The sequence below is a fragment of the Aquarana catesbeiana genome, linkage group LG11 (assembly GCF_042186555.1).
Source record: "Aquarana catesbeiana isolate 2022-GZ linkage group LG11, ASM4218655v1, whole genome shotgun sequence".
In the NCBI taxonomy this organism is placed as follows: domain Eukaryota; kingdom Metazoa; phylum Chordata; class Amphibia; order Anura; family Ranidae; genus Aquarana; species Aquarana catesbeiana.
Window position 1 is genome coordinate 234100755 of NC_133334.1, and position 24395 is coordinate 234125149.

General features: G+C 42.5%; 1 protein-coding gene and 1 pseudogene across 4 annotated transcripts in view; both read right to left on the reverse strand.

The window, feature by feature from the left end:
* Positions 1-7863: 7863 nt before the first annotated feature.
* The window catches only part of PSME3IP1 (proteasome activator subunit 3 interacting protein 1), a 31470-nt gene continuing 14938 nt past the window's right edge, over positions 7864-24395 (reverse strand). For all 4 annotated transcript variants that reach the window (XM_073605520.1, XM_073605519.1, XM_073605518.1 and 1 more), the window contains exon 7: positions 7864-8252. In XM_073605520.1, coding sequence (XP_073461621.1) covers positions 8038-8252 — 215 coding nt within the window. In that variant the 3' untranslated portion in view covers positions 7864-8037. The remainder of the gene's footprint in view (positions 8253-24395) is intronic.
* On the reverse strand, positions 22867-22985 carry LOC141113043 (5S ribosomal RNA; annotated as a pseudogene).

Here is a 24395-nt window from a genome sequence, read left to right on the forward strand (position 1 = left end):
AACATGACAATGATCCAAAACACAAGGCCAAGTCGACCTGTCATTGGCTACAGCAGAATAAAGTGAAGGTTCTGGAGTGGCTATCTTAGTCTCCTGACCTCAATATCATTGAGCCACTCTGGAGAGATCTCAAATGTGCAGTTCATGCAAGACAGCCCAAAAATTTACAGGAACTGGATGCTTTTTGCCAAGAGGAATGGGCAGCTTTACCATCTGAGAAGATAAAGAGCCTCATCCACAAATACCATAAAAGACTTCAACCTGTCATTGATGTTAAAGGGGGCAATACACAGTATTACGTACTGGGGTATGTAAACTTGTGATCAGGGTAATTTGGGTAGTTTCCTTTGCCATTATGATTTAAAAAGAGTAAACACAGTTGATTGATAATAAATGGCTTCAGCCAAACACTAATCATGAGTGAAAGAAAAGTTTTTGTGTTATCATTCATATTCTCTGAAAAATGGCCAAGAAATCATAAATTCTGCCAGGGTATGTAAACTTATGAGCACAACTGTATATGGCACGACTGTATGCAGAGTACCCACAATTATATTTGCTAACAAGGAGTGAGTGCGAAACGGGTTATTTGCATTTGTTTTTTTTTGCTGTCACCTACTGGTGAGATCCACCTATTGTCGCTAAGACAGAAAGTGGTAGGAAATCTGAACTGACAACACCTATACCAGGAGGTGAAGAGAAATCTAATTGGGTCACCATTTCCAGGAACAGCTAAGGGGGGGACTTCCTCCTATTTTTAAAGAGGTTGTGCCTGTGTTGTGTCTTTGCAGAGGAATGGAGAGGAGGTCTCCCCAAAAGGACCACAGACAACAAAAAACAAAAATCGGGGGGTTCAAATTAATCTGCACTCTATTCAAAACTCTCTATTTTGTTGTGGTGCAACTTCTACAGCCCATAGTAACTGGGACTGAGATTTACGGGAATGAAATTGTGCGAGTTCAGCTGAATTTACATGATTTCATTCCCGCATGTCAGTCCCAACTTCGGATTCGGATGGTGCCATTGTCGGCAATTGCTGTCGATTTGGCATGTGATTTGACATGTCAAATCATATGCCAAATCGCTCCAATGTGAACCAGGGCTAAGACCTTATGCACACTGGACGTTTTCTAAATTCTCCTAGAAGCCTTCCTCCTGGCAGCGGCTTTTGGCAGAAAAAAAAGGCTGAGGCTTGTAAAAGTGTGTAACGTGTTTAGTTGCATTTACCCACGTCAAGTGTTTGGCTATTAATTTATTTTATTGGGCAGAATAAATAGTGCCTAGTGTTAATGCACATTTAGATGTATTTAGACGCCTTTACAAGCATCACGTTTTTTTTTTTTTTCCTGCACAAACTCTCCCGGACGCACTGGCAATGGGCTTTTTTTTGCTGCCTCTAAACCAGGGTTCTCAAACTGTCGGCCCTCCAGATGCTGTGAACATGTCCCTGCATGTTAGGCTATGTGTACATGCACACATGGGCTTTTTATCAGCGTTTAGTGGCAGGAGAGTTTAGCCTAAAGGCTGATAAAAGCCCATGTGTGCATGTACACATACAGTAATCTAACATGTAGGGAAGTTTAGAGGCAGGAAAAAAAGACGCCAGAAGCCCCAAGAAGCAGCAGTAATAACGTTCAGTGTGCATGAGGCCTTAGAATGCTAGCTGTAGATCAATAATGTAAAAATGATGCTGCTTAGAGGTAAGAACTTCTACAGATGACTAGTTTAATTTCCATTTTAAAGTTTCATGCACACAGCTGTATAGCATTTAGAACCTTCGTAATCACTTTTCTGGGACTCACTGCTGCTGCATACAACTGCCCATTGAGATGAATTACAAGGTGTGGCTATAAGCGGCTGTCTGTTGGGGTTTGCCTAAAGTATCTGCTTGCATATATGCTCCATTCGCACACTATCTGCATAGGTCCATTTGCAGAGGGGTGCTTTACACAACCCCTGGCACTTAACTGCCTACAGTGGTATCTTCCATTCATCTCAATGGGCAGCTGTATTCAGCCGTAGTGGGTCCCAGGAAAGTGCAGGCTGTGCATGTTCTATGGCCATGTGCATAAAGCCTTAGTCAAAACCTGTGTATCACGTTTGAAAAAAACAAACTGAAGAATAGTAAAATGTTTTGTCTGGTAGGATTTAGGACCCGTGCACACTGGGTGTTTAGCCCCAGCCCCGATGCATGGCATGTCCCATAAGGCCCCTCAAATTTTATGAGAGTCTGACAGTACACTTAGCTGTACAAATCTTTAGCACAGTATACATCCAGGGATGAATGCCCAGAAATGCAAGAAGCCTGCGTTCCCAGCATTCATAGTTTGACTGGCTGTCTGCAGAAGGGCTAGATGGGACACCTGTGCCCTCTGAACGCAGCTAAACATCAGAGCCCATTGCACTAGGACTAAATACCCAGTGTACGTGAGCTTTTACTGTATCGTTACTTGTTTTTAAAGTTATATGTATTCTACATTTATTTTCTTTTTCAAACAATGCTGAAAATTTTTTATGCCAAGGCACTGTCTTCTGGCATACAGTGTGTTAATTCTAAATCCCTAGACTGGTATCTTAAAGTTGAGCAACATTCAGTCACTGTGCATAGTGTGTAGCAATGTGAACACTGGTGAGGGAGCGATGAAGCTAATTTACTAAAGCTTGTGTATACATGTACCAAAATTTAGCTGGTTCAGCAGGAAGCGGGCGGATTTTGTGCCGCGTGTACCGCTGTCTGTTCAACAGAAATCGGTCTAACAACCATCTTGTTTAAACAGTCCTACTGTAACACCAGCATTCGATCAGCGCATGCAGCCAATGGCTGCAGCACTAATCTTTGTATTCTGGTGTCAGAATGCAAAAGCACAGCAGGGGTGATCCCTGCATCCGCATTGCTTTAAAGTGGAGTTCCACACAAAAACTGAACTTCCGCTTTTCCAGTTCCTCCCCCCCTCCGGTGTCACATTTGGCACCTTTCAGGGGGGAGGGGGGAGCAGATACCTGTATAATACAGGTATTTTGCTACCACTTCCGAGCATAGATACCTGAGCCACCCGTGAGTATCTATGCCACTCCCCCCCCCCGCTGTCTTCTGGGATACACACACATCCCAGAAGACAGCAGGGACCAGTGGGACAGCGCAGCGCGAGTCGCGCATGCGCAGTAGGGAACCAGGAAGTGAAGCCGCAAGGCTTCACTTCCTGATTCCACTACAGAGGATGGCGGCGGCAGCACCCGACAGCCGAGGGACAGATCGGCTTCGGGTGAGGACATCGCGGGCGCCCTGGACAGGTAAGTGTCCTTATTTTAAGTCAGCAGCTGCAGTATTTGTAGCTGCTGACTTGAAAAAAAAAAAAAAAAAGAATTGGCGGAATTCTGCTTTAAAGCGGGGTTCCACTCACTTCGATCTCCACATCACCTGATTCAGACCTTGCCAGACTCACTGCAATGGGCATTTTTATTTTTTTATTTTCCCCACTGTGTTTTTACCTTGTTTATAAGGCATTCTTCGGCACTTCCTGTGTCTCCCACCTGTGGCTATTTGCGCAATATCTGGCCGCGCACTGGCTCCTGGGAGAGGTTTGTCATAGTTCCCAGGAGTCAGTGGGCATCACAGATTCTCATCTTCGCGAGGTTACCTTGGTTTCCATAACAACGGGGTGGGCATTTCCTATGGCGCCGCCCGTTGTGATGGGAACAGAGAAGTTTCCTGCGCTGCAAGTTGTGGATAATGCGCAAGATCCGGCAGTGCATCCTGGTTATTCAGTACCACCGTATCTGGAAGAGAGTATCCTAGTGGGCTTCACATGCCCACAAGCATGATGGAAAAGCACTAGAGAAATATAAGGCTAGTTTTATAAATAAAATATAGCGTCGCTATTAATGAGATTAGTGATTGCAGCATTACATTAGGATGATACAGATGCCTTTAGAAAAAAAAAATTGTAATATACCAGTGGATACACACGGCTCGAATATCGTCTGGTTCAACAGAGATCAGCCTACATTCGGCCTGTATGTACGTCAGCCTGTCCATCTTCTGTCAAACGGTCATGCTAGAAAAACAGCGATCGGTAATGGCTGCGATCGCTGACCAGTGTGTTCTGGGGGTGGGGGCAGTAGCCCCATGGAAAGCAATGGGAGGCTGCCAAACAAAAATCAATACAAAAACAAAAACAAACAAAAATCAATACAGCGCTTACAGTTGTGATATATTAGTGATAAACAACAACAAAGAATTGTAAATATGTAACACAGTCTCTTGCAATGTGCCAAGGTGCTCCAAATAAGTGGAAAGTGCTTCATATGAAATTGCTGTGCTGTGTACCACACTCCCCTCTTGTGTCCCCACTCACCAGAAACAACGGACCCTCAGCTTTGCAGTCTGAGGGTCAAACACGTTGTGATCTGGTGTTGGTAAGATGGAACTCTAGGACTTCTCAGCAGGATCTCCAAACATAGAGAGTCTTGGGGGTGACCAAAAAAACACCAGGCTCGATAAAAAAACAAATAGAGGCTGATAGTGAAGTACTGTTAAAAATTTGATTTATTGCGCAATCATAAGTGTTACGTACGAGATTGCCGATAACAGGCATAGGACAGAGAATGAGTCCATGCGGGTTCGCAGGGGATCTGCTTGCATTCCATGGAGGGCGGAAGAAGCATCAGTGGTTAGAAAAGTGGAAATGAGTCAACATGTTTCGCACCTCCACCAGGGCGTCATCAAGGATATCACAGCGACCCCCGAATGCAAAGCTGAGGGTCCACCATTTCTGGTGAGTGGGGACACAAGAGGGGAGTGTGGTACACGGCACAGCAATTTCATATGAAGCACTTCAGCACTTTCTACTTATTTAATGCACCTTAGCATGTTGCTAAAGACTGTGTTACATATTGACAAGTCTTTGTTGTTGTTTATCACTAATATATCACAACTGTAAGTGGTGTATTGATTTTTGTTTGACATTTTTGAGGTTTTAGCACCTTGTGGACAGCAGCTTCAGGTCCTTATCACATATATGCCTTTCACATTCACAACATAGCGCAAGTATTTATGGTTTTATTTAATGGGAGGCTGCCGGCTCCCACAGCTAATCACAGCCAGTCGCAATTGCTATGAAGAGATGGCGTGCAAGTGATCGGCCCTGGATGGAGAACTTAGTCCAGCTAAGGTAATATTATGGAGCTCATAGGTGTTCTATTATACCTATTATGCCCTGTACACACTATCGGACATTGATCGGACATTCCGACAACAAAATCAATGGATTTTTTCCGACGGATGTTGGCTCAAACTTGTCTTGCATGCACACGGTCACACAAAGTTGTCAGAAAATCCGATCGTTCTGAACGCGGTGAGGTAAAATGCGTACGTCGCGACTATAAACGGGAAGTAGCCAATAGCTTTCGTCTCTTAATTTATTCTGAGCACGCGTGGCACTTTGTGCATTGGATTTGTGTACACACGATCGGAATTTAACCGATCGGATTTTGTTGTCGGAAAATTTTATAGCCTGCTCTCAAACTTTGTGTGTCGGAAATTCCTATGGAAAATGTGTAATGGAGCCCACACACGGTCGGAATTTCCGACAACAAGGTCCTATCACACATTTTCCATCGGAAAATCCTATCGTGTGTACAGGGCATTATTTGCAAGCTTCACTGCTAGATTGGCTTCATAAAAACTGCAACATACAAGGAAATCCCCAAATTTTCTGTGAAAAATGGGAAGGCTAGAGCAGCAGCAATTACTCGTGGACAATGTGCACTCAAGGCCATCAAACTCTTTAAGAAAATGTACCATATTCTTCATATTATTTTTGCACTGTTCTTTATAATACACCATATGAATGTCCTGTAGAAAAGAAATTAAACAGTACTGATCTTTACTGTCTCTTAGACAACTCTTTAGCACGTTTACATTCTTACTATAATAAATTCATACAAGGCTTTTAAATGGAGAGCAGCTTCCTTTCCTATTGTCTTGTTTAATTGTTACTTTTACATTCTGTATAATGTAAACAGCAACTTCTACCAAAATGTTCTTCTCTAGTTTGGAATAGAGTGGGTAATAATTAGAACTTATTTTTTGTTTTGATTGTTATATGTGTCTATACTGGGGAGAGGAAGACAAAATGGGGGTTCATTTACTAAACGCAAACAAACTATGCACTTTGCAAGTGCAGTTGCTCCAGAGCTTAGTAAATGAGAGGAAGCTCTGCTGACTTCTATCACCCAATCATGTGAAAGCAAAAATGCAGTTTTTTTTATTTTGCTTGTGATTGGTTTTCTGTATTTGATTGTGCAAAGTGATTCTTCGCCTCATTTACTAAGCTTTGGAGCAAATGCCCCTGCACACTGCATCTACACTTGTAAAGTGCACAGTCTATTTGCCTTTATTAAATCCACCCTCCCCATTTGCATTGTTGCCTCTGTCCCTATTGGATGAATTTAATGGACATGTTATGCCCCGTACACACGGTCGGATTTTCCGATGGAAAATGTCCGATCGTAGCGTGTTGTCGGAAATTCCGACCGTGTGTGGGCTCCATCGGACATTTTACATCGGATTTTCCGACAACAAAATCCGTTGTCGGAAATTCCGATCGTGTGTACACAAATCCGACGGACAAAGTGCCACGCATGCTCAGAATAAAGAGATGAAAGCTATTGGCCACTGCCCCGTTTATAGTCCCGACGTACATGTTTTACATCACCGCGTTTAAAACGATCGGATTTTCCGACAACTTTGTGTGACCCTGTGTATGCAAGACAAGTTTGAGCCAACATCCATCGGAAAAAATCCTAGGATTTTGTTGTCGGAATGTCCGAACAAAGTCCGACCGTGTGTACGGGGCATTAGAATTCAGAAACTGAAGGTAGATCTCCCTAGTAAGACCAGACTCCAATTAGAACCTGACTGAGTTTCGAATTCTTCTTCAATCCATCCAAAACTGAAAAAAAAAAATGGGAACATGGAATGGAACAGATTCTCAGTGCGCTGAATCTGATGGAATGATGTGTGCTACTGCACAATACAGCTCCTAATTTAGTCCTATCAAGTGTAAGTTCACCTTTTCAGAAAAAATTAAAAAGTTAAATAACACCATGCACCCCTCTGTGCTGTACTTACCTTTGTGGTGATGAGCTATCAGTGCCCACAAAGCCGGTGTAGCAGTTCAGGGATTTCAAATCCCCGCTCTTCTCCCTCTTCTTTCTGCAACGCTTCCAGGATGGATCAGAGCGATGCTCTGTGCCAGTGCTGACCAATAAGAATCTCTCTGCTCCATTGTGAAAGTACTGTTGAAAGAAGAGGGAGATTTAAAATTCCTGCAATGCTACTCTGACTGCATATGTATGGACAGCTCATTACCCACAGAGGCAGGTGCATCAGGGACTGGAGGTTAACAGGGTGCATGGTGTTAATTCACCTTTTCAGAAAAAATGATAAGGTGAACCTACACTTTAAAGACAAGGTATAGAGGTGGCATAAGTAAGTGTTCTGCTGTACACTAGATCACTTGATTTTTAATAAACTCTGCAGATAATGCATGAACTCCAGCGTTGACTTTGGAGCTGGAGCTGACAGGAGCCCATCTGGAAGACCAACAACTGCTAAGATAAGATTAACCAAAAAAATATCCATTTAATTAAATAATTTGAAAAGATGGTAAATGCATTCCGTTGCCATTCCAAATAGTTTTCTGATCAGTGAAAAAGCAAATTTTCAGTTGTGATTGTTAAAAAGCACAAATAAAGTAAAATCAAGCTTCTGAATGATCAAGGCAATCTCAACACAGGCATCATAAAACTAATGCATTCTATTTTTTTATTCCTGTGTTGATATAAAGACACAAAACTTGGTTTGTTGAGTTTGTTTTAATAAGCTCCCAAACACACTGAACAAAAGGTAACGGCTGACACCAGTGAAAGGAAAAATACGCTCTGCAGTTTAAGTACAGAGGATTTGTCCATAATCTGCAAGTAAAGGTTCCACTTTCAGGTTTAGCAAACGGTTTTGTGATGGGTTGGTAGGGTTTAGGGGGCATCAAGGAAAGTGCCTGAGCGGAATACGGAGGACACAATCTTTCCCATGTTGTTTATTGTGGTCTCGCCATCTGAGCTAGACTCTGAATCGCTGCTTCCTGAGTAGGCTCCGAGACCAGGTAAGATTCCAATGCAGACGGAAGCTGGAGGGCAGTGCAGTCGAGAGCTTATGGTAGTACTGCTTCCAATGAAACTAGAATGACTCTCTAAAAAAAGGCAAAAAAAGATATGTGTAAGATATGGCCAGCAAAGAAAATTAAAGAGAGTGCATATTGGTTTTGTACCCAATTTTCTTTATCATGATTATATATATATATATATATATATATATATATATATATATATATATATATATATATACACACACACACATACACAGAGTTGTGCTCATAAGTTTACATACCCTGGCAGAATTTATGATTTCTTGGCCATTTTTCAGAGACTATGAATAACACAAAAACTTTTCTTTCACTCATGATTAGTGTTTGGCTGAAGCCATTTATTATCAATCAACAGTGTTTACTCTTTTTAAATCATAATCACAAAAGAGACTACCCATATGACCCTGATCAAAAGTTTACATACCCCAGTTCTTAATACCGTGTATTGCGGTAACATCAATGACAGCTTGAAGTCTTTTGTGGTATTTGTGGATGAGGCTCGTTATCTTCTCAGATGGTAAAGCTGCCCATTCCTCTTGGCAAAAAGCCTCCAGTTCCTGTAAATTCTTGGGCTGTCTTGCATAAATTGCACGTTCGAGATCTCCCCAGAGTGGCTCAATGATATTGAGGTCAGGAGACTGAGATGGCCACTCCAGAACCTTCACTTTATTCTGCTGTAGCCAATGACAGGTCGACTTGACCTTGCGTTTTGGATCATTATCATGTTGGAAGGTCCGAGTACGTCCCATGCTTTCTCTTCCTGGCTGATGAATGCAAATGTTCCTCCAGTATTTTTTGATAACATACTGCATTCATCTTGCCATCAATTTTGACCAAATTTCCTGTGCCTTTGTAGCTCACACAACCCCAAAACATCAACGATCCACCTCCGTACCTTTTATCATAGGCCTTATTGACTCCTCTCCAAATGTAGCGTTTATGGTTGTGGCCAAAAAGCTCAATTTTAGTCTCATCACTCCAAATGACTTTGTGCCAGAAGGTTTGAGGCTTGTCTCTGTGCTGTTTGGCGTATTGTAAGTGGAATACTTTGTGGCATTTGTGTAGTAAAGTCTTTCTTCTGGCGACTCAACCATGCAGCCCATCTTTCTTCAAGTGCCTCCTTATTGTGCATCTTGAAACTGCCACACCACATGTTTTCAGAGAGTCCTGTATTTCACCTGAAGTTATATGTGGGTTTTTCTTTGCATCCCGAACAATTTTCCAGGCAGCTGTGGCTGAAGTTTTAGTTGGTCTACCTGACCGTAGTTTGGTTTCAACAGAACCCCTCATTTTCCACTTCTTGATAAAAGTTTGAACACTCCCGATTGGCATTTTCAATTCCTTGGATATCTTATTATGTTCTTTTCCTGTTTTATACAGTTCAACCTCCTTTTCCCCCAGACCCCTTGACAATTCTTTTGCTTTCCCCATGACTCAGAATCCAGAAACGTCAGTGCAGCACTGGATGAAAGATGCAAGGGGCTGTCAGAAGTCCAGACACTTATTGACCTTTTATATACACACACTAATTACAAGCAAACAGATCGCAGGTGAGGATGGTTACCTTTAACAGCCATTTAAACTCCTTTGTGTCAACTTGTGTGCATGTTATCAGGCCAAAATCACCAGGGTATGTAAACTTTTGATCAGGGTCATTTGGGTAGTTTCTTTCTGTCATGAATATGATTTAAAAAGCAGTTGATTGATAAGAAATGTTTTTGTGTTATCATTGATATTCTCTGAAAAGTGGCCAAGAAATCATAAATTCTGCCAGGGTATGTGAACCTATGAGCACAACTGTGTGTGTATCTATATATCTCAATATCACACACACAGTTAAAAATATATATTCATATTTTTTAAAGTAGTGTAAGTTAATATTGCATATTAATAATACATTGTCTAAAGAGGAGTTTTCTCTTCCAAACTTCATGTTCTTCAGATACCTGCAAGTAAGACATGCAACACAAACACAATTCTTACAGATTGAGGCTCCGCCTGCTCTTCATCCCGTTATGGCTATTGTTAAAAGTACAGACCCACGTGGACTAATATCCACATTTTATAACATGCTCCTAACTCCCACCTCATCAAAAATAGCGTTTGATTTGAAGCCTCGATGGGAGAGAGAGGTAGGCCTGATGGAAAATGAGGAGTGGGAGGAAGCCCTCGAGACATGCAAAGCAGCATCACCAAAACTCTCGGACAGACTCTCTCAGATTTACATAACACATAGAACATACCTCACTCCAATTCGAGTAGCCAGATATAAGCGTAATCAGTCTACTCTATGCCCAATGTGTGGCCAAGAAACAGGCACGTTCTTTCATTTAATATGGACATGCCCCAAGATTCAACAACTATGGAAACAGGTCATAACATTTCTACACGACACCATGGGCTCCCCAATAGCGTTAGAACCAAAACAATGTCTCCTAGGGATATTTCCAGACACAATTGACAAATTTACCAAGGTATTCCTACATGAGACTCTATTCTCCGTCAGAAAAATTATTGCAAGAAAGTGGATGAGACCATCCCCTCCCAGTGTGACGGAGTGGAAAATAGAAGTTAACACTACCTTGCCATACAAAAAACATATTTATATTAATAGAGGATGTCCGACAAAATACAACAAAATTTGGGATCGATGGTTGCAAGAACCTAAAACTTGCACTTAATTATAAATTCGCCCAGTAATACAACACGTGGATCTCCGTAACTAAAACTCTACTCCAGATACATACAGAGAAAGTATAAACCAAAAGACATCATGGTTCATGTTGCTCTCCCAAAATGGACACGTCTGCACTGAGCACAATATATCCCCTTTAGACTTAAAGGTATATAACACATATGAGAGCATCACATTATCCATATACATATCACGTGTACTAAAATAAAATACAGTTAAACCAAATATGTTCAACGGGGGGGGGGGGGGGGGGGGGAGAGAGATAATATTACACATTATGATGATAGTAGTTTATAGTGATATACATTTATTTCTACATCAACATATATTATCCCTAATGTTGATTATATTAACAATGTATACTTTCCTTGTTCAATACGCATCCTTTTCTATGTATATATATATATATATATTAGTAATACTATGTATTTATATGCATCATCTTTGCTTAATAAAACCTTGTTTGATGAAAAAAAAAAAATAATACATTGTCTATTCAGCCAGCAGGTGGAGTTCTGGTCTTTTAATAACTGAAACATTGTATCGTTATCTGCTGCAAAAATTAAAGATATCTCTGTTGTGACCCTCCAGCTGAATTTTCACTGCACTATAAGTATAACTATCAGGAAAAATATTTTATTAAAATACCCATAAGCTGTTACTGTTGCTATTCAGTACATAAATGACCTTTGTTTGCATATGCTATAAAGAAAAGCGTTGAGTCGATTGCTCATCTTTCTCCAATCATTTTGAATTTATTATACAATAAATAAATGTACTGTTAGGAGATGGTGTTCTCATTTAGAATAATAGACAGGCAATACCGAGAATATGAGCATGGTAGTGTAGTTCCTATGATATTTTACCATGTATGAGTCTTGTTGTATAGGGCTCGATTATGTACAATTTTATGAATGTTCAAAATAAAAAAAAAAAAACCCTTCCATTTTTTTATGACATTGTATATACTTTATGATTTTTCCAATACCTTGAAACTCCCTTAATTGTTCTCTTCTATATATTGCTGAATTTGTACCCGCCTGTGTTTATCTCTACATTTAAATGTAGACTAACATTGACACTAAACAGTGTGAATGGAGGAATCTCCCCTGAAGTTTTTCTTATCGCTATGCAGAGAAGGATGGAGAGTTAATGTTAATTATAATGAATCCTGTTTGTGCTGGGCTGGCAGATTTTATTATCAGTTGTAAATTAGATTTGAACATTGTTTGTCCTAGCGTAGCCCCCCTGGCGGTTTCCTGAGTGTGGCTCGGGGTTAAAATTCAGTCCCATTAGCGGTAACCCCGAGCCACACTCGGGATCGCATTGCAGGATCCTGGGGCGGCGTTACTTACCTTGTCCCCGGGATCCTGCGATGTCCCCCGCAGTGTCCGTGGGCTCCGTCCTCTGCCCGAAGCCTCTCCGTGCCAGGCTCCGTTCCCTGCGAGCGTCGCGACGCACGGGGGCGGAGCCTGGCGGCAAATTCAAAAAACTGTAAAAAGCATAACACATACAGTACAGTAATCTTACAGATTACAGTACTGTATGAAATTATTTCACATCCCTTTTGTCCCCAGTGCTTTGTCCTATGCCCTGCATGCAGTTCTATATTATATATACTGTTCTTTCTGGCTGGAAACTGGAGATTGTCCATAGCAACCAAAAAGTGTCCCTTTACGTCAAAAATGGTTTTAGACCAGCTAGAAAACAGCGATAGTAAATTAGAACACTTGCAGAATTGAGCGATAGTGAATCGTGGGGAAATTTATTTTATTTTTATTTTTTTAATTATTTATTTTTATTTATTATATTATAATTTATGTTTTTGTGTTTCAAACATTATCATACCTGGGATATCTACTAGACTCTTGTTTGGACAGATTTAAGTGTGTTATTGTTAAGAATTACAGACCTACAATATAAAACGCCAAATTTCCATGCAAAATAATTGTACCGCTTTCAGCACCTAAAATCCGAAATAATCATACCGCCAGGGAGGTTAACTAAACAAGCTGAAATTAGATGCTGATGCCATGCACAGCTGCACCAGCTTTAGCACTCTCCAGTTTTAGGTCCCTTTCACACATGGGGACCGTTCAGGTCCGCCTGTCTGTTTTTTAGGCGAACCTGAACGGACGCTCCATGCAGGTCTATGGAGCGATGGATGTCAGCGGTGACATGTCCGCTGACATCCGATCCGCTGAATACAGACAGATGGAAACCCTATTTTGCATCTGCCTAGCGGATCGGATGAAAACGGACAGGTCGTCCATTTTCATCCGATCCTCCATAGAGGAGAGCAGAGCTCTGACAGGTCTGTCCCTGCACAGTGAGCAGAGATGGACCTGTCATCCGCCAGCTCAGTGGGGATCAACAAATCAATCCCTGCTGAGCAAGCGGAGTCCGTCAAAACAGACAGCCCCCGTGTGAAAGGGGCCTTAGTAAATCAATCCCAGTGTGTCCCTCCTTGTCAAAAGGTGACAGATTGAGTTTGCCTTCATTCCCGATTTTTCACAGTAGCTTGAAGTTTGCCCTAGGCCTGCCACAAAGAAAGACCTATAAAAAGGTAAGAAATAAGAGGAATTTTGACCTACTTGTAAACTCCATATCTTGAAGTATGGTGCAGGACACAAGCAAGGAATTTATAGGCCCTGATTATAGGCCCGTCTCTTCAGGTGATTGGACAATGGCAAGATTTTGAGGACATAACCACCCCTCCCCCCCGGGGTGACTCCCCTATAACCATACTCCACGCTATATATTTATAGCAAGCAATGCAGTGTACCCAAGGAATGGAAGGGAGGAGGGCCTGTGTCCTGTACTGTACTCGGATTTATATATAAAAAAAACAGGTTTATCCTTATTAGGATTGTAAGGAACCAGAAGGCCAAATGAGTGACACAGCATACAATGTAGGGGAAAAAAGGAAAATATAAAGTATTTATTAACCGCTTGCCGACCGCCTCACGCAGATATACTGCGGCAGAAGGGCTCGTACAGGCAGAATCACGTGCCTGTACGTTCCCCTTCAAGAAGCGGCCAGCGGGCGCACCCACGGCAAGCTCCATGAGTCGGATCGTGGGTCCCGCGGACTCGATCACCGCGGGGATACCCGCGATCGCCTCACGGGGAGGAAGAACGGGGAGATGCTAATGTAAACAAGCATCTCCCCGTTCTGCCTAGTGACAGTGTCAGTTCTCTGCTCCCTGTCATCGGAGCAGAGATCAATGACGTGTCACACACAGCCCATCCCCCCTACAGTTAGAAACACGCCCCTAGGACACACTTAACCCCTACACTGACACCTAGTGGTTAACCCCTTCACTGCCAATGTCATTTACACAAGAATCAGTGCATTTGTATAGCACCGATTGCTGTATAAATGACAATGGTCCCAAAAATGTGTCAAAAATGTCCGATGTGTCCGCCAAAATGTCGCAGTCACAATAAAAATCGTTGATCGCCGCCATTTAAAAAAATAAAAATAAATAAATATTAATAAAAATGCCATAAAACTATCCCCTATTTTGTAAACGCTATATAACTTTTGCGCAAACCAATTAATAATCGCTTATTGCATTTTTTTTTAACAAAAATATGTAGAAGAATACGTATCGGTCTAAACTGAGGAAAAAATGTTTTTTTATATTTTTTGGGGGGATATTTATTATAGCAAAAAGTAAATACACTTTTTTTGTTTATAGCGCAAAAAATAAAAAGCGCAGGGGTGATCAAATACCACCAAAAGAAAGCTCTATTTGTGGGGAAAAAAGGGACGTCAATTTTGTTTGGGAGTCACGTCGCATGACCGCGCAATTGTCAGTTAAAGCGACGCAGTGCCGAATCGCAAAAAGTGCTCTGGTCAGGAAGGGGGTAAATTCTTCTGGGGCTGAAGTGGTTAATGAATTAAAATTTCATTATTCTCCCCAATGGGAGATAGTAATTGTGACACTAACAACATGACATATATCCAGAGGCTACTGTGTCAGATTGTCGTGTGCTGTGTGTTGCCATATCTGGAGACTGACACAGTAGCCTCTGGATATATGTCATGCTATTAGTGTCACAATTACTATATCCCATTGGGGAGAATAATGACATTTTAATTCATTAATACTTTATATTTTTCTATTTTTCCCTACATTGAATGCTGTGTCACTCATTTGGTCTTCTGGTTCCTTACAATCTTGATAAGGACAACCCCGTTTTTTTTTTTTTTATATATATGCAGTTTTCATGACTAGAGTGACGCTACCTATATTTGGTAAACAATGCTATGTGGATATTAGTGTATTATTACACATAATTCAAGGCCATGGTTCTTCCTTTTTGGTTAATACTGTATTCCAGTTGCCCGATGCCAGAAAGCCCAGGAAATTTTCATCCAATCTGATTGCAAGCTCTAGCGATCAGAATTCGGATTTATCCAGCAATGGTGGACTTGTACGCTGGGTGTTCCTTGCGTGGTCCTGACGACAGGACAAATAGGGAATCCATTTGTTCCTTTAAGGTAGACTTCAATAGCTCTGACTACGTCCAGGCAATAGAGATTTCATTTGGCTGTTTTGTAGCAGGGCATAAAGATGGTGGGACTATGTCCTCACTGAGGTGGTAGACTGATAATACCTTAGCAAGAAAGGATGGTCATGTGTGCAAGACAACCTAGTCATTGTAAAAAGTATGAGGGATGGCTCCTTGCAAGAGAGAGAGTCGCCAACTCAGACATGTCTGACAGATGTAATGGAAACCAAAAAGGCCATTTTGCAGGACAGATCATTTAGGGGAATAACGCTGATGTGATCAAAAGGTGCTTTCTGCAGGGCAGAGATAACCAAGTTGAGCTCCCAAGGAAGCAGAGGGTGCTGCAAGGGGACTTCATGTGATATACCTTGGATAAAAGTTTTTACACAAAGGGAGAATGAAGCCAAAAGGTCTTTGAAAAAGAATTAACAAGGCCCAAACTTGTCCTTTCAGAGTGCTTAAGTGTATCAGATACTGCCTGTGGGGAAGAGGCCAGGGGTTGTGAGTCTGGGTATATCTGTGTACCAGGTTCCTCTGAGACAGTTTGGTGCGATAAGAATCCCCTTTTTCCTCTCTTGCTCGATCTTTTTGAGAGGATGAGGTAGAATTCACACTGGGGGGGGGGGGGGTGTGCTTAGATTAGTCTGAACTTAGACCATGGAAATATCAAGGCATCCAAAGCAGACGCTAGAGGATCTTTGGTCCTGGCTTTAAACAGAGGTAGTTTGTTGTTGAGTCTGGAGGCTGGGATGTCTACATCTGGAGTCCCCCATGTCTGACAAATCAGATTAAAGATGCCTGGGTGAAGAGCACATTCCCCTTGATACAGGCAGTGGTGGCTGAGGTAGTCTGCCTTCCGGCAGTCTACTCTAAGGATGTGGACCACAGAGATCACTGGACAGGGAGTTTCCGTCAATGAGATTATTTGGCTTGCTTCCTTCAAGGCTGCACGATGCCTGGTGCTCCCTTAATGACTGATGTATACCACAGCTGTGGCATTTTCTGTCTGTACCCTGATGGGGTGATCACGTAGAAGTGGGGGTCCACTGTGGCAGAGCCATTTGTATTGCTCTGAGCTCCAGGATGATGATGAGGAGCTTGGCTTTCATGGGGGACCATGTTCCCAGGATCATGAGGGAGTAGAACATTCCTCCTTGGAATCTTCCACCATGGAAGTAAAACCCTGCCTCTTGTGACATCTTTAATGGATTGGTCAAGTGCCTCCCCAAAAAGACATCTGTCTTGAAAAAGTGACACTTTTTACAGGCAGCTTCAGCCTTCCAGGGTTTTAGTCACAAGATTCTGGGCATGTGAAAGGAGATGAGAACCAATTCAGAAATTTGTGTTGATGTTCAAAAGGCATCCGCACAAAAGAGTAGAGCAGAAGGAAATTGCTGTAATTGCAACCAATGTTAAAGCAAGGTCCTGGAATACAGAATCATGTTCGTTTTTCACTGCCCTAGTCCAGTTAGCTGCAGTCTGACATACTGAAATTACAGTAAGATCTGGTTGCAGGGCTGGGCCTGAAAGACTCTAGAGTACTTCTAGGAGCATCTTTCAATCTGCAGAATCTTTGAATGAAGCAACATCTTCAAATCGGTACAGTAAGATGAATGTTTTTTCTACTGGATAAAATTCAGCAAAGATTTTGAGTAAAGCAGCAGGGAGATTATCCATATTAGCAAGCATTGTGCGTGAAGCAGAGAGGTAGGGAGGGAGGGCATGGCGTTTTGTGTCCCTGGACAAAGATGGCTGTAATAAAGCTATTAGTTGTCCGAGGAACTGTGACATAGATGCAGAAAATTCTGCTTTGGCAGGTAGGCCTCTTATTGCATGCCTGAGATAAATCTAGAATTAGATGCATAAACTGGTGTTAAACAGGTTCCTGCTCCAGTGCAAGGGAAGCATTGTCATTCTCAGTTTAAGTGTTAAGTGGGCCCTTAGCGGAGCAAAAGTTTACCCGTGACTCCCTCTTGCCTGGTGCGGGGTACTCATGTAATAGGGTGTGTATTATATGGTAATCATGTCTGAAAAGAGTATACATTAAACCCAGGTGTCTGTCCTGGAACGTGTCCTCGTGGCGAAAGGGCAGGAGAAAGTGCCTGAGTACCTTATAAGGACTCTAGAGGGAAGTGGTGGTACAGTATGTGACCAGTGGTGTGATGTAACACCTAATCATCCATCTGAGTCTAAACTATACATGGTTGAATTTTTATTGCCAATTTTGAAAAGTTTAAATTGTAAATTGAATAAATTCCAAATACATTCCCCAATTTTTACAGTAACAGTCAGAGATACAGGGTTACTCTGACTTACCGAACCATAACGCTGGACTGTATATAAAGTCCAGGTTTTTCCTGTCACAGTGGGCATACCCCCGAAGGGGTCTTCAAGGTTCTATAGCGACAGACCACAACCCTGGACCTGTATAGCACCCTGCACTTGACTACAACACGTTGCACTAAATGAAAAGATGAGTGCCCACGCAGGATCCAGTGCATGAAGCAACATTACAGGCTGATCCCACAGTTTCGGGTTCTAGTATGGTTGCACCGATCTGAATGCGCTGCTTCTATTCTTGGTATTAGAAGTCAGTGAAGAGGATGACTGAACAGTTAAAGAATCCAAAGACAAAATAATAAACTAGTTAAGCTTAGAGTGATTTTTTTCTGCAAGAGAGAAGAGGTCCATCATCTTAGGACACTAGCAAAAAACTCAGGACTCAGCGTGGGATTGGTTTTTGGCTTGGTGCCAGGGGGACATGTGCTCAAAAGCTTTCCTGTGTCCATCCACCTGAAGGTACAAGCCTATAACAAGGGTCTATGAATACTTTGCCTGTGTCCTGTACTGTACGTATAAGATATTTTGTTTACATTTTTCTTAAGTATTTCGCGTGAAACACAGTACAAACTTATAGTAGGGTTTACACAAACTTGACTGCAAAAGGAAATATACTTTCACAACCACTGTATACCTTGAGTGACATCAATAAACCTAATTAAATAGGGGGAGATCCTCTAATCTGACCACTGCACAAAAGATGTTGCTGTAGTTTCTGCAGCTCTTAATTTGGCAGCTATCATGTCACTACTGACCTGCTGATAAACAATGCTTGTGGCCATGCTCTTAAAAGACATGATGCAATACTATGCAGTAAGAAAAAAAATCACTTGTTTTTAGTGTATTTGTAGCCAAAACTAGTTTAAAAAAAAAGTAGGGAATTGTTCAAACACATCGGTTTTTCTTTTTCCCATCCGTGTCCTTTTAAGAAAATTTCTCTTGATTCTCTTCCCTAGAGACACAACAAGAAGTGAAAGGAAATCTCTCCAAAGGAGGAAGAAATACTCTCTTAGACAATTATCACCTGAAGAGGTGTCCCCATTAGATTTTCTATCACCTTCTGTCCTGGGGACAACTTTAAAATATTGGATTTCACATCACTTTCTGTCCCAGTCACAATCGAGATTTAGAACTTTTCTAGAACAGACAGCAATAAAAACCCGACAAGGGCTTTAACCATTTCCTACTCTATCAGGAAAAGAAAAATGTTTGGGTACAGATACACTTAATAAAAGCATAGAGGTGAGCTGATTTACAGTCTTTCAACAAATCCTAAAGTACAGAAAATTTCTTCTTGTGCCAACCAAAGAAGACTTTAGGAGTCAACTATGGTGATTCATTCAAATCAACTATTGTCTAGTACAGTTCAAATATCCAAGCAGGTATAGCACGCCCTGAAGATGTCTCAGAAAAAGGGTGGGGAGAAACGTGTCATCGCCAGGACAAACCCCTTGAGGACCAGATCCCCACATCTATACATTGGAGTGCATGCTAGTCAGTAGAGACTATGGACACAGCCAGAGCGCTCCAATATATCCTGGAAATATGGACATGGAGGATTCAGTCCACACTTGAGGAGGCACAGCAGCCATATGGGACCAGAGAGTCAATGGTGAGATCTTACAAGCTTATATGTAATAATGTGGAACAGTCTGCCATGGTTATGGTTGAGTCATAGGTCAAATCAGCTGCACCTATGGACATACAGGATTACAGCTGACAGGACTGTGTGCTTTATGATATATGCAGTCTGGACCTAAATGACTCAGGGGAGTAGAGCAAGGACAGAACTGGCACATGGGACTGTGAACATAACTTTATCTGGAAGAATACCAAGATTTAATACACACACTCACCACTCACTCTGCATGCAAGCAGCCAACAAAGTGTGCTGATTTACAATCTGTCAACAAATCTTAAACCCCGTACACACGGGCAGAATGCCAGGAGACAATTGCCAGTACAAAAAATAGGATTTTTATAACAGCTTACCTGTAAAATTCTTTTCTTTGAAGTACATCACGGGACACAGAGCCATAGTAATTACTTAACCGGTTACTTACAGTCCACCTTCAGGTGATGGACACTGGCACACCCTAAGACAGGAAGTCCACTCCCTATATAACCCCTCCCACTACTGGGAGTACCTCAGTTTTGTAGCAAAGCAATACACGCGCATACCAGAAAGAGGAGAGAGACCTCTGTGTCCCGTGATGTACTTCAAAGAAAAGGATTTTACAGGTAAGCTGTTATAAAAATCCTATTTTCTTAATTGTACATCACGGGACACAGTGCCATAGTAATTACTACGTGGGATGTCCCAGAGAAATGCCAACTGAGGGGAGGGAGACACAACAGAATAAGGGCAACATGAGATTAGAGGCATTAGTTATACTTCTGCCTGCAGCACACTACGGCCAAAGGCGATATCCTCATGCCTTTTTACATTCACCTGATAAAATCTGGTAAATGTATGGGCTGAAGACCAAGTTGAGGCCTTGCAGATTTGAACCATGGAAGCTTGGTGATGCACAGTCCACAAAGCACTAACAGACCTAGTGGAGTGCGCTTTTGATTTGAGGGTGGAATCCTCCTCTTTAAACCATAAGCCTGAACAGTTACTTGCTGAATCCATTTAAAAATAGTAGATTTTGATGCTGCCTGTCCTTTTTCTAGGACCTTCAGACAACACAACAAAACATCCATTTTTTTAATCTGAGCAGTCGCCTTCAAGTAGACCTTGAGTGCTCTCACCACATCATGTAGTAATTTTCCTTCCGTAGAACAGGGTTCTGGAAAAAATGAAGTTAGAACAATATCCTAGTTCGGATAAAATTAGACACTACCTTCGGTAGAAAGTTAGGGTGAGGACGCAATACTACCTTATCCTTGTGAATAATCAAATATGGCTCTTACAAGAAAGAGCAGCCAACTCTTATACCCTTCTTGCAGAAGACATGGCTACCAGAAAATTAGATTCCTTGTCAAAAGGACCAAGGGAATATGCTGTAGTGGCTCAAAAAGGCTGTTTCAGTAATGCTGACAGAACTAAATCCAAGTCCCAAGGGTTCAGGGGTGACTTAACCGGTGGACTAAGCCGCATTACCCTCTGAATAAGCTACGAATCAAAGAATGCGAAGTAAGAGGTTGTTGAAATAATACCGACAAGTCCGAAACCTGGCCTTTGATAGTACGCAAGGCCAGCTTCATTTCTAACCCCATCTACAGAAAGTCAAGGATTCTACCTATGACATACTTCCTGGGGTGCCAACCCCTGGATTCACACCAGGAGACATATGCTTTCTAGACTCTAATCTATGATTCTGGAAGCCAGCTTCCCTGCATTAATCAAGGTAAATACCACTGGACCCGACAGCCCACACTGCTTCAGAATGTGGGATTCAACAGCCAAACTGTTAAATTTAGCATTTGTAAGGTAGGATGGAATACCGGACCTTGCGAGAGAAGGTCTGGACATGGTGGTAGGGTCCATAGGTCCCCTGCCGCCATCCTTATGATCTCTGCATACCAAGATCTTTTGGGCCACGAGAATCACCGATCTCCCTTCCTGCTTGGTCCTGCGAAGCAGTCATGGAAACAGCAGAATAGGAGGAAAAGAACTGTGAGAACTAATTCCATGGAAACACTAAGGCATCTGTTCTGCATGCATGCTTTTGGTCTTGACACAAAGTTGTCGATTTTCTTGTTGAACCTGGACGCAAACAGATCTATGTCTGGGATCCCCCATCCTCGGCATATTGCCAGGAAGATATCAGGGTGAAGGGAACATTCTCCCGGGAACAACTGCTGGCGACTCAAGTAGTCCGCCTGCCAATTTTCTATTCGTAGAAAGAACGAAGACTGCCGATAGGCAAGGTACATTGTTTTCTGCCCAAGTTAAGATATAATTCACCTCTCTCTGGGCTGCACAACTTGTCGTGCCCCCTTGGTGATGGATATAGGCCACTACTGTGGTATTGCCAGATTGGATCCTGGAAGGATAATTCCGTAACCTGAACATCCAGGCCCTCAGGGCCAAGCGCACTGCCCAGATATCTAGAATGTTGATGGGCATTTTTGATCTGGACTATTTCCCCTGGACAGTTGCTTCTTCCCGGACTGCTCCCCAACTCAAAAGGCTGGCATCTGCTGTTACCATCTTCCAGGAAGCTGGTAGGAAAGATTTTCCCTTTTGCAGATTCTTGGTCATCAACCACCAACTGAGGCTCCGGTGCACCCTGGAGACAGACACATAGGGAAATCTAGAGCTTGGACCTACTTGTTCCAAGCCGAGAAACTACTGTTTGCAGCAGCCTCAAATGAAACTGAGCATAAGTAACGGCCTCAAATGAAGCCACCATCTTTCCCAACAACCTCATGCAAAGTCGAATAGAAGGATTCTTCTTTGCTATAATAGCAATAACCAGAAACAAGTATTCCAATCTCCTTGATAGTTTTTTATGGAGGATTTCTCTAGGTTGAGAATCTGACCTTGGTATTCCAGGTAGTTGACTGTAGATCATACTTTGGTCTAAGCAGGCTACCGGCTGGTCTATCAAGAGCAGATTGTTTAGGTAAGCTATAATCGTTATATCTTGGGGCCTTAATCCGGCTATAGGAGGGGCCAGACCTTTGTAAATACTCGAGGTGCAGTAGCTAGACCGAAAAGGCAGAGCTACAAACTGAAAAAGAAGATTTTCTACCTCGAAACGTAGATATTTCTAGTGAGCGGGAAATATAGGTACATGGAGGTATGCATCCCTGATGTCTATTGACGCCAGAAGTTCTCCACCTTGTAGGACGCAGACCACTGATCGGATTGACTCCATGCGGAAAGAGCGGATATTCAGAACCGGTTTTGATATTTGAGATCTAGAATGGGTCTGACATACTCATTTGGTTTTGGTACCGTGAAAAGGTTTAAATAAAACCCCAATCACTGCTCTTGCCTGTGAACCACTAAGATCAATCTTTTGAGACAAAAGATGGTCCAATGCTTGAAAGAGAGACTTCTTTTCCTCTGGAGCCTGAGAAAATGAGGAGACGGGGAACTTCAGAACTCAAGTTTGTACCCTAGAGTTATTGAGGAAGTCACCCATCTGAAGCCTACGGCACCTGGTATTCCTAGGCGGTCTCCCATCCAGGTACTGACCAGGCCCGGCCCTGCTTAGCCTCTGAGATCAGACAAGATCGGGCGCTTTCAGGGTAATGTGGCTGTAGGCTCTGACACTCTTCCTGCCAGATTCTTGGGAACTGCGAAAGTCTTCCCCCCCACTCGGGGTGCTCCCTCATAAGAAGGTTTCAGTTTCCTTCTTGAACTTTATGGCGGAGGCCGTCGTGACTGCCTGGAAGCAGATGCTCCTGGCATTGGAGAAGAAGCTTGTTTAAATTAAATACGTTTACTCCGCTTCCAAACTAGCAAAAAAATACTTTTTGCACCAATATTTTTTTCTATGTATTTATCCAAATCATCCCTAAACAGCCGTTCACCGTGAAAAAGAAAACTAGCCAGGAGCTTTGCATGGCGCTTCGGCTGACCAAATTTTCAACCATAAGATCATATGCCTATGCACCAGCCAAGCGTAAGGCGAGAGGCTTGAAGAATAGAACCTCTCATGGCGTCTATTGCCAAACATAATGCCGCTGGTAACTCGGCTAAATCCTGGCCTGCTGATCAGGAATAACCTTGAGCACCTGTTCAGACAGGTCTCTCAAGGATTGACATACACCAATTGCTGCTAGCGCAGGTTAAGACATCATTTTTTTTTTTTAAGAGGAATTTCCAACTTTTCATCCGTTGGATCCCTAAGCATTTGAGCACTGTCTATCAGACAAGTCAAACTTTCATTCACAGAGGATATAGCAGTGACAATTGCTGGTATATCCCACATTTAGTGAATTTTTCCTCCATAGGAAAAAGTGTTAAAACTTTCTAGGAGGAAAAAAAAATGTTTATCTGGGTGATCCCACTCAAAATATATAAGCCTTTCCAGCAGGAGTGGACAGGAAAGGCATGCGCAGCTTGAGGAGGCTTTAGTGAACCCAAACAAGAAAGTGGGCATATCAACCGACTCAATGAAGAGTAGCAAAAAAAGTGGAGTGGACAAATTCAGCAAGAATTGCACCATGAATCTTTCAGATTGTGAAGCTGACCCCCCCCACACACATTTGACCCCTCAGAAGAGGAGTCACCAGCCTTCTCACGGTCCCCTGAGGGAAATCGCAGCCAATCCCATCATGGCTTGAGGAAAACCCTCTTCAGTAATATAGACAGGGGCTGCAGTGTTGAAAACAACTGCAATATTTGATAGCCCTGATCACTTACTCTGACCGGCCAGCCCAGAACTCTCAGGGGAGGATGCCAATGTAGAGTGTTTAGAGCTTGCAGGAGTCCCTTTTAAGCCCTTTTTGGGGGGTTTCTACCCCCCCTTCTGACCATAGCCCAATGCACAAATGCAGAGGGACTACCAGAAGAAATCTCATCCACTGCTTGAGCAAATAGTCCAGCAACTGCTGCTGCTATTTAACGCTCAGCCTGCTGCTTTTAGTAAATGTGCCAAAGGAATACCTGTGTCACCACTTACATGCCCTCTTTTTAGCTTTTGTGTCTCTCCGACTGCTGCAGTCAGCAA